Genomic DNA, 14219 nt, shown 5'->3' on the forward strand with positions numbered 1-14219 from the left:
AGTGAGCAATGAAAACAAATCAAATTTATATGTCAACGAAACTTTAACTGATGAAGCTTTGATTATTTTAAATTCAACATTTTTTTAAACACTTAGTTTACAGGCAAAAGTTTTTTCTAACACGAACGGAAGGTACAAGTCCAAAGAATTGAGTTTCGCTTTCGTTTCATCTTACTCTTCAGTCACGTGAACTATCTCTGCGCGGTCACGAAATTCAGATTTGCAACGTCGAGTCGTAACATGTTACACAAATTGTTTTCATAATGAGATGTACGTATGCATGCCTGCATCTTCTTCATAGTCAGTTCGTCGTCTTCTTCTCAAGTAGTCAATGCAAAAATGCAGAAGAAGCCTTCGGATGAGTATTTGAGAAGAAGGCGCAAAATAGCGTGAAACAGCCGTCGGCATCATACAATCGTAAGTGGGAGGAGACCTCCTCCCTCCCACCGGACGGCGCACGCAACAGCCCGTAGACAGAAGAGACGCAGAGGTACGACCTAAAGGTGAAATGGAGTGCGGACTGGCGTGGAGACGCAGCCGAATGAAGAGACTGGGTAGGACAACGGCACAAAGACAGCTAGCAGTCACTCAGCTGATCATACCGAACTGCGGTCCTGCTGCCTGTCCTTACCGTCATGGAAGAAGGCTGCAGCACACTGGTGAGAAGCCTCGAGCAAAAGTATCTCGACGATGATGAGGATATTGTTCAAGACATTATTTTCACAGGATTTGTGAGTTTTTTGAAATTCAAACTGATCTTCTAACAGTGCATCTTCCAGACGGGTTGCTCGCCATGTAAGATGGCAAGCCAGAGAGCCCTAGAACTTCTTGTGCTGAACAACATGAACATTGACACAATCGGCGATTCCGAAAAGTTGGCCACCCTAGCATCCCATGTTTCTGAGGTAGGGACAACTTGTCCATTAGAATGAAAAATCACAATGTTTTCGTTGTGTTTTCCATTTTGTTTTTATTTTTTCTTCTTCTCTTCTTGTTTTCCCTTTCGTTCAAAAAGCCCAGAGGGCGCCCCACAGCTGAGAAAAAGAAAATGATGGGAGACCCGCGTCACATGTGTTTTGGCATTTCCTGGATTGAAAAGATGAATTGTCAGAACATGATAAGATATCAGTGATCATCACAAGAAAGTGCAGCTGTTTGCATACACAAATTGATTTATAGTTAAAAAATTTTTATTTCAGGCGGATCTCGGATGGAATCAAATCTCAAAGTGGTCGGATATAGCTTGCATCTTGAAAAATTTGCCGCATCTCCGTGTGCTAAACATTGGTCATAACCCGCTGAATCCCGTGGTAGGTTGATGGTTTTTTTTGGTGGTGCCCGAGAGTGTCAAATGACTTGAATCTTGAAAAAGGAACCAATGTTGTTTCTCGTGACTTTTGGCAAAACTTGTGATAGAGCGACCGAATGAATGGCAGTTTTGTTTGCACTTCCGAAGTGATATAATATTTTGAAAAGGAAAAGAGAAACCAAATCAACAAAAAAACGGAGAAATTGACTTTTGTATTGACTAGTGAGCTTTCATTTTCCGATGAAAAAGAAACATTTGTGCAAAAGGTCATATTTTGGAAAATTTCAAAATTTCAGATTGATCATGAATTGCCAGTCTCCACACTACACACCATTATTCTTAACGGTACCCATTTGCCATTCAAAACCCTCCAATCTTTCCTCTCAGTTCTACCAAAAGTCACCGAACTTCATATGTCTGACAACCAATTTAACGACGACGACGACTGCGACGAACCCATCAGCACCACCGTCCGAACTGTTCACCTCAACAGGTACTATTGATTTTTCACTATTGATCAATGTTTCAGTATGTTCAAGGTTTTTCCTTCTTTTTTCTCTATAGTTTTTTGTGTATAAAGAGACGGGCAATTCAAATTCGCTGCGCTCGCATTGTTTGTGTTCCATTTTTTTTTTGGGGGGAAAACTGGAATTGAATTTCTTTGCGATTTGGAGTAAGAAAAATTGAAAAGTAACCAAATTTTGATGCTTCAGTTCTGCTTCACTTGACACGCGCATTGACATATACACATTCTCGACTTTCACTCTTCCATGAGGCTCCGTATCGAATCGCACTTGCCTCTTTCTGCTCATATTCCAGAGACCTGGCTGGTGTCATTCATAATAATAATGACCAGCGGGCCGAAAAGTCACATTTTTGTGGCCTTTTCGGAAATGTCGGAAATGCACACCGGAACAAGTTGAAATCTAGGTCCACTATGTGAAACGGAAATGAAATTATGTTTGCGACAGTAAACGTGAACATGAAAATGTGGTCATTTGAACCAAATAGTCGTTGTGAGGCTTTGTTGGGGGCAAACACCAGATATTTGAATTTGGAGGTTGCCGCAAAAGTATATTCCTTTTTTGTTGGAAGCTGTGCAGAGTTTGATATTACACTTCTGATCATTTGGAAAACATTTCGCAAAAAAATTATGTTTCTTAAAACTTGAGATTCTGATATCTTAAGCTTGAAGGTGGAACTTATCGAAAATACTTAAAATTCCCAAAAAAAAATAAATTGATATCAACAGATTTTTATGAGATGAAAAGGGAAAGTTATTACAAAATCACAATCAAAAATGTATTTTTACAAATTTTCTGCTTTTTTCACTTGTCCCTCGACTTTGGTCAAACTTTTTTTACTATATCCGTGTTCAATTTCTGAAAATTTCAAATTGTCGCCCACTCCTTTATGTACTAAATTAATGCTTTCAAGACACGTAATATAATTTTTAAGCCTATTTTTTCCAGATGCGGGTTCCTGAAATGGTCGTCTGTTATGAATGTTGTCAAGCGATTCCCAAATGTGTGCTCAGTTTTTGTTTGCGAAAATCCTTTAAAAGATGTCACCCACTGCAAACATTTCGAACAACTGCCGTTTTGGAATTTCCTGAATTTAGCCAAGGTACATTTACGGTGGTGATGGGTTTTTAAAGTAACTTTTCAGTAACTTAACAAAGTAACTTAAAGAAACTTTTTTAAAGTTGGTATTTATTAGTTTTCAAAAATAAATTGCCGATTCCCAGAAAGAAATGTGTGCATTTTATGAACATACTTAATTTTCCAGACCTCTATCGACTCTTGGGACAGTCTAGATCAACTCAACAGAATGACCTCTATCAGCGATCTCCGTGTGCCAAACATTCCATTATTAGACGCCCTCACCAATGAAGAGCGGCTGCATCTTATCATTGGTCGTCTACATCATTTGCGCGTGCTCAACGGCTCCAAAATATCAAGCGAACAAAGAGAGCAATCTGAACGGTTCTTCATTCGGTACTATCAGGTTTGTAGATCACGTTTTCCACTATCAGTTTGTCAACACATATATGTTATAGGAGCAAAAGGAGAAACCTCTGCAATACAAAACTCTGATTGATAAGCACGGGAACCTCGAGAAGTTGGTGACCATCGACCTGACACCGAAGAAAGAAGCCGTTGTGAAGATCTTGTGCGAGGAGAAGGAAGTGAATCAGGAGATTACTATCTCACTGGAACCAACCGTACTCGACTTTATGAAGTAATTCTTTGTTTCTTTTTCTCGCTTTTTTCAGAAGAAATCTTCCATATGAAAAGTAAAAGAAAAAGTAAAAGAAGATAGAAAGGGAAGATCTTATGATTTAATTAAGTTGAGTGCATCCTCATCGGTTCTCATTTTCCTACTTGCAGAATCTTAGACCCAAAAGTTGGAGTGAAATTCACACGGATGAAGCTGTTTCTACTCCGAGAGGATGGCCGGACAGACGATTTTTCATCGAGTGATTACAATATGCCGTTACACTACTTCAAAATTGAGGACGGAGATTCATTTTTAGTTCAGGTAAACTTAAGCCGTAATTGACACTCTAATCCAAACATAAGTGGGGCACAACAGTATAAAGATGATCTTGGACAGTGCGCTGGTAGCGGCTAATAAGAGACACTCTTGTTTGACCTGCAAATACATTCAACGAGCTTGTTGTATCCTCATCTTCCCGTTGTCCACAAGACCTATTATGTACGGTGAGCGTATGCTTACCAATTAAGAAGCTGTTGCCAATGAGTCACCTGTCCATTTTCCCGGTCGGATACAAAGCCCTACCGACAAGACAAAAGGCTTTTGTGGTTCTTGGTGGGCTGGAGGAAATCTGGTTTTTTTAAAAATAATTCTTGGAATCAACACGATAGGAATGAGGATATTTTGTTAAATTTTGAAAAGCGAAAGGGTTGCGTAAAATAAATTAGTGAAATAACGACCCGTTTCTTACGCAAGACCACCGCTTATCTTTTTCGCGCATTTTCAAAATTCAATGAATTTTCAAGCAGGGATGAGAAGGGAATTCGGTATGAAAGAGAAGTTTATGAATATTAGAAAATAGAAAAAAAAATAAAATGCCTCTTAAATTTAAGGATGTCTTCAGAAAACCGAAAAATCGAAAAATGAAAAATTGAAAAAAAAACATTTTTACTGTAAAAACACAAGGATACTAAATATAAATGTATCAATACTGTGTCGATTTTGTTTAAAAACTTTTTTTGAAATTTTTATGTTATTGCAAATTATTGCAATTTTGGCGTATTGAAAATTCAAAAAAATTCAGCAGATATTTCTATGGCAATGCTGAATGAGGTGTAAATAATTCAATAAAAATAATATTTGTTCCTTGACAGACAAGTTGGAAAAAGCTGAAAGTCCAGCTAACTTTAGGCATTTTTTACAAAATTTTTTTAAAGTTATTAAGTTTTTTTTCTAAATTTCTAAGTTTAAAAATAAAACTAATTTTCGAATTTTCAGGAAAAAATAATTGTAACCAGAAGACGGCGTCCACCAAGTTCCACGTCAAGTTCTTCTTCGTAATTTTCATCATCCCTGGCAGGGATTCCCTGCCACATGTATTGTATAAAATTCAAATTTAGTTTCCTTGCCACAAACAACTCTGCTATTCACGATTTTTGTTTCGTTCAACTAGCCAATTTCATGTTCTATTCCGCCATGCTTTTTTTTGGTTGAATCACATCGATTACGTAAAGTTTAAGACCATCCAGGTTTTCTCAATGACCCCCCCCCCCCCATCAGGTGAACTAGATGATTATCATCACAGTTCAATTCTTCTGCAGTTCCATTTTTTTGCATTTAATAGTTTTTCTTTGTAGATAGTTATTTTTCCGGTTTGGATTTTTTGATATGCAATAAATATTCCATTGTACATAGAGAATCAAGATTTAATTGCGAATAAAAACAAGTGTTTTCTAGTATTTTTCAAAATAAACTAAGTTACTGCAAAAGAGGTTGAAACGGCGTTTGCCTAGTATTTTAAAACTTCAAAAATTATTTTCATTTTTGGAGAACTGTGCTCAAAATATAGGTACATTACCAATTTTTTTTGAATCATTCATAATTAATAAAATTAAATTTGAAACTCATTGAATTTTTTCTATCTACTTCTACAATCATGAATGGCACGCTGAGTAATGCACCAGTTTATTACTGAAATTTTTTAAAAGTTTCCTTTTTCTGTAATATTTATTGATGTATTCATGCTTATTTCTACTGAAAAGAAACATTTTGGATAAATAGTTGTATTATATTCCGTAAAACTTTTTGGCAAGCTGTGTGTCATTTTCAACCATACGTTTTTAGAATAGTTTCCTACCACTTAAAACCCTAAAAAAAATAAGCCTGCAAAATTAATAGTAAATAAATATAAGCCTAAAACCCCAGTTTTTGAGCAAATCTACAGGCCTGATAATAAAAAAATGAATAAATACCCAACTTTTTGTGAAGATGTTTTTATGATGACACATGCTTCAGTTAAAAGATCTGGAATATGATAGTTCAAAAAACTTTTTTTGAGACATTTTTGAAATATTAAAACTTCATTGATCTAAATTTCATCAAAGCAAAACCAATTCACAAGCAGGAGTTTTTTGAAGTGAACAATTCCTAAATTGGGAAAAAAAGCAAAGCATTAAGAGTAACATTCATTTTTTCACTGGTCTTCCAGCAGATGGTGGACGCCTCGATGGTGTTGTCGAGCCGTTAACTTTCTTTGCAGGTGCTCCTTTCGCGGCACCAGCTGTTTTTGCTCCATCTTTGTTGGTTAGACTGTCCACCTAAATTATCAATTAGTTGAATATTTATAGTTGAATCTTACTTTGGAATTTGTTCGTTCTCGATCCCAGAATTGTCGAAGGTTTCGTCTCAAAATCTTTCCACATACACTTCTGGGAATTTCCGAGATGAAAAACACACCACCACGCAGCTCTTTGAAAGTTGCAATTTTTCCTTAAATGTTCAATTTGTTTCGTTTTTCAAACATTTAACGTTACTACCAGAAACATACTGCCGAACTTCCGCGGAGGCCAAAAGTGGATGCTGAGCGTTCTTCACCACAAACGCTGCAGGAACTTCTCCTGTAACATGATCCTGTCTTCCAACAACTGCACAATCATCTATTCCAGCATGTGCTCGTAAAACAAGTTCTACTTCCGAGGGGCAAATCTGAAACATCGAAATCAATTTATTTCTGAAAAACACCTGAAAGTTCAACTAACCATAGTTCCTTTGCATTTGATAATGTCCTTGATTCGATCTAGTACGTAAATTCTTCCAACTTCGTCATAAAACCCAGCATCGCCTGATCCAAGTATTTTTTTAAAACTTAGTAATAGCTATCCAGAATCTTACCTGTTTTAACAAATCCAGTTGCATCAAAAAGTTCAGACGTAGCTTTTGGATTTTTATAGTAACACGGCGATACTTGTGGTCCGAGCACAATGATCTGACCGGGTTGACGTGGGAGACACAGCTGCTTGGTTTCCCAATTCACGACTTTGAACAGCATTCCTGGTAGGGGATTTCCCACAGATTCAATTTTTTCATCTAGATACGGAGACATGGTGCAGATACCTCCAAGTTCGGTCATCCCGAATGCTTAAATAAAAACATAATACTAAACTTTACAATTTAAATTTTATCTAAAAACCTACATTGTCGGAAGTCTTTAATATTCAAGCGAGATTTCATTGCAGCAGCTGAATTCGAGTCAATCGGCGCACCCGCGCAAAGAACACTTCTAAGATTCGGAGTTTTATAATCGTCCACAATTGCATCAGTTGCCATCCAGTGTACAATAGCTGGGGTAATATGCATCACGTTTATCTAAAAACGGCATATCCAAATTAATTGATATAACTTTGAAATATCAACCTGGTTATTTACTAATGTCTCCATGAACAATCGATTCGACTGCTTGGAAATAAGGTAGAGACTTGCTCCATTGATAAGTGCGTAGTAGGCAGAAACTATTCCATAGATATGAGCAATGGACAAGGGTAATAAAAAGCGTTCTTTTGTTTGAACCGGCCCGTATAACGGTAAACTGATTTGTTGAATATTGATGATCAACGAACGATGGCTAAGTTCAGCTGCCTGAAAGTTAAATACATTAAACAACGTTTTTAACTTAGAAATGCTCAGAAACTACCTTAGCAAGTCCGGTTGTTCCACTTGTAAATAGGATCAACAGAGGGTTTTGCCCTGAAACTTGTTGAATCGGTGTTTGCACTTCTTCACTATCTACAACTGAACTCTCTACGTCTCCATTAAGTTCTTTGGATTGGCCAGAAACTTCTGACACGGGCGATGTCAAATCAGCTATATCTTCAGGCAGCACTGGGGTTAGATTTCTGAAAAATAAGGTTTTTCAATGCTAATCAACTTACTAACATCTTAGCCAAAGACATTTCTTTCACGAGCGGTGGTCTGAAATTAAGGAAACTTAATATAAACGTATTGTATTTTGCAATAAAAAAAAAACTAAATCGATCTGGCCAATTCTCACTTTTGTTTCACATCAATTGATCTGAAAATTAAAACTCTCATGAAAAATGATAATCAAACACGACTCGAACCGTTTTCGTGCACTGTCCACATTAATTCGCTCAGCTGTCAGGACGTCTTCAATTTGCCGAACATGCTTGATACGTCCTCCTCCTCTCATCTGAGCCTTTCTTCTAACGTCGTCGGCCTTCTGCATAAATTGGTTTTCAACAATCAAATGGGTGGCTTCCGAGAGGTCAACCAACGTCCAAATTTCGTCTGAAATTTGAAAAGAAGAATTGATAAAATGTTATTTAAGACGTTGCAATTTTATTATATGTAACAAAATTGAATTAGTTTTTAAAGTTAATAGAAAAAAATTTGCTTAATTAACAATGGCAAAAAATGTTTAGAGTATTCAAAATTTCCAGTCAATTTTTTTTTTGAAAATTGTGAATTTTTTGAAAATATTAAACCATGCTAAAAACTTTCCCCTACCTTGTTCATATATCATTAATTAAAAGTATTTTGTCCCATTTTTCCTTTTATCTTTTCGCAACTTCCGAACCAAGGTTTTTTCAATTTTCGTATATGTTAGGCAAAAAGTCGCACATAAATGTCAAAAACAGAAAAATAATTTTAAGTTCAAAACTGACCAACTGCATTCCAACCGTTTACAGCGACTGCAGAACATCCAATTATTGAGCATGCAAGGTGAACAAATATCGCTTGTCCGGTTGTTCCAGTTATTACGGCTACTCTACTTCCAGACGTTACCTAAAACAATCCACGTTATGAAAATGCATTGTCACCACTGGCACCTGAAGCTCTTTTAATCTTGTCGCACACATTTCACACCAGTTTCGTATTTCTGAATATCTCCATTGTTTTCCACTGTCAACATCAACCTCAAAAATTTTAAATTCTGAATTTTCTACCAAATTTTAAAACTTACAATTGCCAAATTACTCCCATGCGCGGAAATTTTCGAGAAAAAATAATCGTGGAACGATTGAGCAGCAGTTTTGTCCCAACTTATTTGAAATGGGTTTTGAATCTCCATGCTCACAACCTTCTTGGAAGGCGAGGCAAAGGAATGAATACAAGAAGTGCAAGACTGCTTCTGGAAGAGCTCCTGTTTCGCATCACAAATGCATACCAGTGCAACAAGGAGCCAACCCATCGGATGACAAACATTTGCTATGTTTTACCATGCAATCTTGATACATTTGGTCAATGCTCTCCTCTTTTTGTTATTTTCATCTGATGTCAAGAAGAGCGCGAGAACTACTCGAGCGAATCGCTCAAATGGTTATTGTTGCAAAGTGCAAGTGTGCATGGCAAAGGTAATCAAAATCGGAAATTTCTATATTAAAAAATATGTTCCAGATCAAAGTCAATGACTCATGTGAACTGTCTTCGAATCGACACGTGGATAGTAGACGAATTAATTGAAGCAGTAGCTCTTGCCAGAATGTTAGTGTTTCTTTTTTTTTCAGGCACTAAATTATTCTAAATGTGTTATTACAGAGATAACGAATCATCGGACGGTTCAGTAATGTATCCAGAAAGTTTGGACAGTTTGAAATAAAATATTAATCTGCTCATTTATTATACACCCGTTTTTCAACAAATTATCATGCCTTCAGAAAAAATTATCACACATCTGATTCTTTCTGTATAAGGTACGGTACACAAATCGCCTGGTTCCTCAATGGAATCATTATTCGTTTTATTGCATTTCCATTCAACCGGACAAATCCTCGCTCGCCAAGCACTGGGCGATCATAGCTCTTGTTTTGTACAATATACCCGTCTTTTTCAGTAATGTCGTCTGGCAGAATCTGGATTTTTTGAATAATTGGTTAAAATAAATCATTACAATTGTAACCTTAATGTTTGCTTCCTTCACAACTTTTGCCAAGTTTCCAGTTAACGGCTCGTAGAGCACATTTTTATGCTGATAGTTGAATTGCAGCAGATAGCTCATTCCCAACTCTCTTGCTTCTTTCGAACTGAGAACTGCGCCTCGTACTAAAACAAAAGAAATGTACATATTAAATATTTAATAAAAAGTATACCTTGGACAAGTTTTCCACCAGCTGTTTTAATCACTTCAATTCCTGTATGTTTCAACAAATGCTCTCCAGCTTGGAGCCCGCTAAAATTAATGAAAATAGTATAGAGATTGGCATCACGAAAGAGAAAAAACATACGTCATCACAGCTCCTTTTGCGTCTTCCATTTTTGTACCCAAGTAGTGAATTTTCCGAATATACTCAGTACCAGCAAGATCAATGCACATAGTTGCTCTGAAAAGTTTTCAAAACCTACATTAAATTTTCCATTTAAATAGTTTAAAGCAGCAGCTGAACTTGAAAATTGTCTTTATTCGTGTACAAAATGCGCGTAACTTTTTTTTACAGTTTTTTGTAGCTACTAGTATTCGGTCATTTTTGAAATTTAGTATATGAAAACTTAAATTTTAAGGGAGTTATATACATAGACGTTCTGGCGTTTTAATATATGCACATCAAATTAAGTTTTTAGCTTTTAATAATGGCTTGCAGGTGAACAACAAGTTCTTTTTTATAAACCTTTTTTGCTTTGAAATTATGCATTACAAGTCTAAAATGGATAAAATCACATAATTATTCAAAATTATGATATCAAATATATCTAGTAGTTCATCAACCATGCAAGCACAATTTTCTTGGAACTGCGCCAAAACATTAAACTATTTTTTTGTTGCACTTACAATGACAACCCAAAAATAATATAAGCCATTGTGAAGAACACATAAACCTGCTCGTTCGGCACAATGTCTCCAAACCCGACAGTTGCCATCGTGATAAAACAAAAGTAGAATGCTTCGAAATACTCCAGGTGTTCCCAGGACTAAAATTTTTATGATTATTTATCACTGGCAAATAACTGAACCTGAAACAAAAAACCTCCGATAGCAGTGTATGCTAGCAGAACAAGTAATACCATGAACACAGGTATTCGAAGTTCATCTCCAGCGGAATCTTCCGAATCAGAGTCAATGTCGTGTAAGTTCATGGATCCAGCTTTCGATGATCCCATAACCGAGCTTGATCTTGATTGAGATTGAGATCGATATTGACTCGTGATCTTTTTAGACTGGCGACGAAGCTGGAATAATAATTTGAATAATTTGTTTCTTAATGCAACTTTATGGAGGTTGATTAGTGATGTTTTGCTTTAGAATTTTTGTTATCACTGTTTGTATTCAGAGCCCTCATTTACAAGCATTCTTGCTCTTATATGCAAAGAGAAACAAAAACGGAATCTCCTCGGAGAAAAAGAGGATAAGTTAGAAATGCATAAGAACGACAAATGTGTGATCTTTTTTGTCACAGTTGTCAACAGAAAAATGTTAGTTTGGTGTAGAACTGAAAGTATGGATGCGGAAGCAGAACTTTTAGGAAACCGAGAATGGAAAAAGAGCAATCATCAAGATCCAGGGGGGTCTTACCGCGTGCGCAACACTACTTCTGCGTCTTGCAATCAACTGAAAATCATTCGAAAGAGAGTGCGTTGGTAGATCATTCCAATGCAAGTACAAAAAAGCATTGTCAAAAAAGCCAAACCTTTCTTTTAAAACCACGATAGGACCTGTAGAGATAACTTAGAAACTCTGAGAGGAATTTTCCAATGTCTGCAATTGTAACAAGGAGAAGTGGGATGCCCAGCAGTGCAAAAATGATGCATGCTACTCTGCCAGTTACAGTGATTGGAACCAAGTTTCCATAACCTGAAATAAAACATAAATTTATTAAAATTGAAAATCAACTCTCTTCGGATTTCGTGAGTTTAAAATTTGATTCACGACCACTTTGTATAATTACGATTAAAAAAAAAATTTTAAGCCTCACAATCAGGTTTAAAAGTAAGTTTTAACGGGACACTGACAAAAATTAAAATCTGTGGAAATATTTGTATTTTTAAGTTTCAATAAAAGCTAAACTAATAGAGCTATAACTCAATAACTTCAAAACCAATCTCCAATTCAATCAAATTTTAACATTTAAAAGTCTGTTTGGATTATTCATACAAATTTCGTAAAATAACAGAATAAAACATGGTGCAATGATAATTATGACATCACTATGTCTGAAACATGTTTCAGCTATCGTGCAACTTGAAAAGGGCGTTTTTTCGCACTACCATCGTCCTTTTCTATAATTGTTGCATCACTGCAAAACCACAAGAAAACATTTAAACATTATTATCATTTTTTTTCTCCACCTCGACTAAAAACCACACGGTTTCCGGAACGATTTTTGACTTGTACTACAATTTTTTGTTTCAAAGTATTATATTTTGAAACTTACCAATTGTCGTAATAACCGTGGCGGCGAAAAACATCGAATTCGGAAATGTCCAGAGAACCTCGTCTTCTCTTGTTTTATTCAACAAATGTTTTGCGGTGATAAACTGATTTCGATAAGCTTGGAACATGTTTTTCACTAGTTGCTCGAAATATTCCTGATTTATCGCGTTAAATGCTTCCCGAGAAATTCGATTGTCAGAATCCTAAAAATTTCCCAAATTTACTCTCGTTTTTTGAAGTAAACTAGCCTGAGTAATATTCCATATATGATCTTGAAACTCATCACGAAGACCAAGGATTGTAGTGAGTTCGTGATTTCTTGTCTGAAAACTTCATTTTTGTTTTTCAATTTCAGTGCAATCCAAAAATCATGCAAACTTGGTTCAATTTTTGTACAATTTTGATTTCACTATTCAGATTCATTTTTTAATCATTCTCCAAAAGTTATATTTAAACTCGAGTTAGGCCCTTAACTTAGGTTTATTTTCTCGGGAATGAACTTTTGGACTTAGATTTAACTTTTTTTATCCAATTGTGTATTTTACTTTAGATTTAGGTGGCGCTAGAACAATTGTTCAAAATCACACCATGGTGCTAGAATGACCAAATATCATAAGAGCAATGTTCAAAAATATTTTGATGTATGTCTATTTACTTTAAAAAAGGGGAATTAGCAAGTTTTTAGTTTATACCTCACATTTTAAAAATCATATATTTTTAAAGTTTCATTATTTAAATCATTCTGTAGGTACTTAAAAATTGTAAAATCTCAAAATTAAACATGTTTTTCAAAATTCAAAGTTATTCACTTTTTCTACAAACTTCCCCAACTTTTTTGGAGTTGTCTGCCCTATTTTTTTACTTTTTAAGTATGTTTTGAGAAAACGCCCTACACCCGCTACTCGATCTGCAAAATTTCTCACCTCAAGTTCCTTCGGAGCCTCCAGATATCGAAATAAAAATGCGCCGGCAATGAGATATAGGAACAGCAAAATAACCAGTCCAACGTGAGGTAGGATACGTTTTGCATACTAAAATTTGAAAATATTTAAAAGTAAGGTTTTCAATTACTTTAAAATGGAGTTTTTGCAGATTTTCGTGGTGAAATAAGTATTAATATATACATATATATTTTGTAAAATTGAACAAACAACACCATTTTATAAATTTGCAAACGTTTAATTAATTTAATTTTAATTACCTGTTTAGTTTACTCTCATCGTTATACTGTTGTGTTTCTTCTATGCACTTTTTTTGCACTTCTATTAAGGTTTCTATCAAAGTTTTTTTTTTTTTTAATTTCTAGGTTTCTAGGCACGTAACTCGTGAATTTTCATACGCAGTGTCAAGTCGCTGCGACGTGAATATGGTATCAAAAACATATCTGCAGTTCTAATTAATCCTGAAGTTTTATGAATCTTGCACTAAGTACCAATTTAGAAAAACATCGTATTTTTAACTTTTATATTCTCTAAGTTCATCAGATTTTTTTAATTCTTAAAAATATGAACACCTACCACAAATAACTTTTTCTCTTTAGTCTCCACTTCTGTTTCATCATCTGAAATAGGGGGTCCAGCAGATGTCAAGTCCATTTCCATCGGAATCTCATTAAGTGATGACAGTGAGCTGTCTGCCGAGCCCTGTGAGTTGAAAATTGAGGGGTACTAAACGTTTTGTATGCCAAGTTACCATATCGAATGTGTCCACAGCATTGTGAGTGTACATTTTTGTACTGCTAATTCAATTGATCCAGCAGAAGAAGCCACTTTTGCTCGGGATACACCAGAAAGTGGAGAATTGGGAGAGAGAGAGGAATAATGAACAACTGGTGGGTCCACAAGAAAATCACTACATTGTGAATTGGGATGAGCAGCCGAGACGATGAGTGTTACACATATCGCTGAAATGACGGAACATGACGTTTTTTGACACGTTTTTGTAAAATTTTGATATCTCGGAAAAAAATGAGTTAGACATAATGATGACCAATTTCGGAAACTGGGGTGTAACCAATGACATCAACGGTGA

General features: G+C 35.7%; 4 protein-coding genes and 2 non-coding genes across 7 annotated transcripts; 3 read left to right on the forward strand and 3 right to left on the reverse strand.

The window, feature by feature from the left end:
* Positions 1-316: 316 nt before the first annotated feature.
* Positions 317-516, reverse strand: C52B9.16. Its single transcript, NR_070846.1, has one exon. It is a non-coding gene; the product is annotated as an Unclassified non-coding RNA C52B9.16 (non-coding RNA).
* On the forward strand, positions 367-5258 carry coel-1 (Tubulin-specific chaperone cofactor E-like protein). Of its 2 annotated transcripts, NM_171947.7 has the most exons (10): positions 367-731; positions 780-905; positions 1200-1310; positions 1606-1654; positions 1697-1802; positions 2782-2935; positions 3098-3316; positions 3369-3550; positions 3700-3850; positions 4805-5258. In NM_171947.7, the coding sequence occupies exons 1-10, from the start codon at positions 636-638 to the stop codon at positions 4865-4867; spliced, it is 1257 nt and encodes a 418-aa protein (NP_741765.1). In that variant the 5' UTR covers positions 367-635; the 3' UTR covers positions 4868-5258. The 2 variants fall into 2 exon arrangements, with proteins under 2 accessions (NP_741765.1, NP_741764.1); NM_171665.6 differs by having other exon boundaries at positions 555-731; positions 1606-1802.
* Positions 5259-5868: 610 nt separating this feature from the next.
* mec-18 (AMP-binding domain-containing protein) lies at positions 5869-8920 on the reverse strand. Its single transcript, NM_076330.8, has 14 exons — positions 8787-8920; positions 8653-8739; positions 8488-8608; positions 7924-8110; positions 7854-7874; positions 7739-7774; positions 7497-7698; positions 7220-7441; positions 7000-7171; positions 6698-6943; positions 6565-6647; positions 6343-6511; positions 6165-6295; positions 5869-6123 (listed from the first exon to the last, which is right to left on the reverse strand). Exons 1-14 carry the CDS (start codon positions 8892-8894, stop codon positions 5992-5994), a joined length of 1917 nt encoding a protein of 638 aa, NP_508731.3. The 5' UTR covers positions 8895-8920; the 3' UTR covers positions 5869-5991.
* On the forward strand, positions 8618-9721 carry C52B9.10 (uncharacterized protein). The gene is made up of 3 exons (NM_171666.5): positions 8618-9177; positions 9221-9307; positions 9362-9721. Exons 1-3 carry the CDS (start codon positions 9098-9100, stop codon positions 9420-9422), a joined length of 228 nt encoding a protein of 75 aa, NP_741766.1. The 5' UTR covers positions 8618-9097; the 3' UTR covers positions 9423-9721.
* Positions 9423-14048, reverse strand: twk-28 (Potassium channel domain-containing protein). The gene is made up of 12 exons (NM_076331.6): positions 13881-14048; positions 13706-13831; positions 13112-13219; positions 12437-12511; positions 12190-12391; positions 11446-11609; positions 10772-10987; positions 10590-10729; positions 10048-10143; positions 9913-9992; positions 9723-9865; positions 9423-9675 (listed from the first exon to the last, which is right to left on the reverse strand). Exons 1-12 carry the CDS (start codon positions 13914-13916, stop codon positions 9490-9492), a joined length of 1572 nt encoding a protein of 523 aa, NP_508732.3. The 5' UTR covers positions 13917-14048; the 3' UTR covers positions 9423-9489.
* On the forward strand, positions 11169-11225 carry C52B9.18. The gene has a single exon (NR_070847.1). It is a non-coding gene; the product is annotated as an Unclassified non-coding RNA C52B9.18 (non-coding RNA).
* Positions 14049-14219: the final 171 nt, after the last annotated feature.

The sequence above is a fragment of the Caenorhabditis elegans genome, chromosome X (genome assembly GCF_000002985.6).
Source record: "Caenorhabditis elegans chromosome X".
Lineage (NCBI taxonomy): Eukaryota > Metazoa > Nematoda > Chromadorea > Rhabditida > Rhabditidae > Caenorhabditis > Caenorhabditis elegans.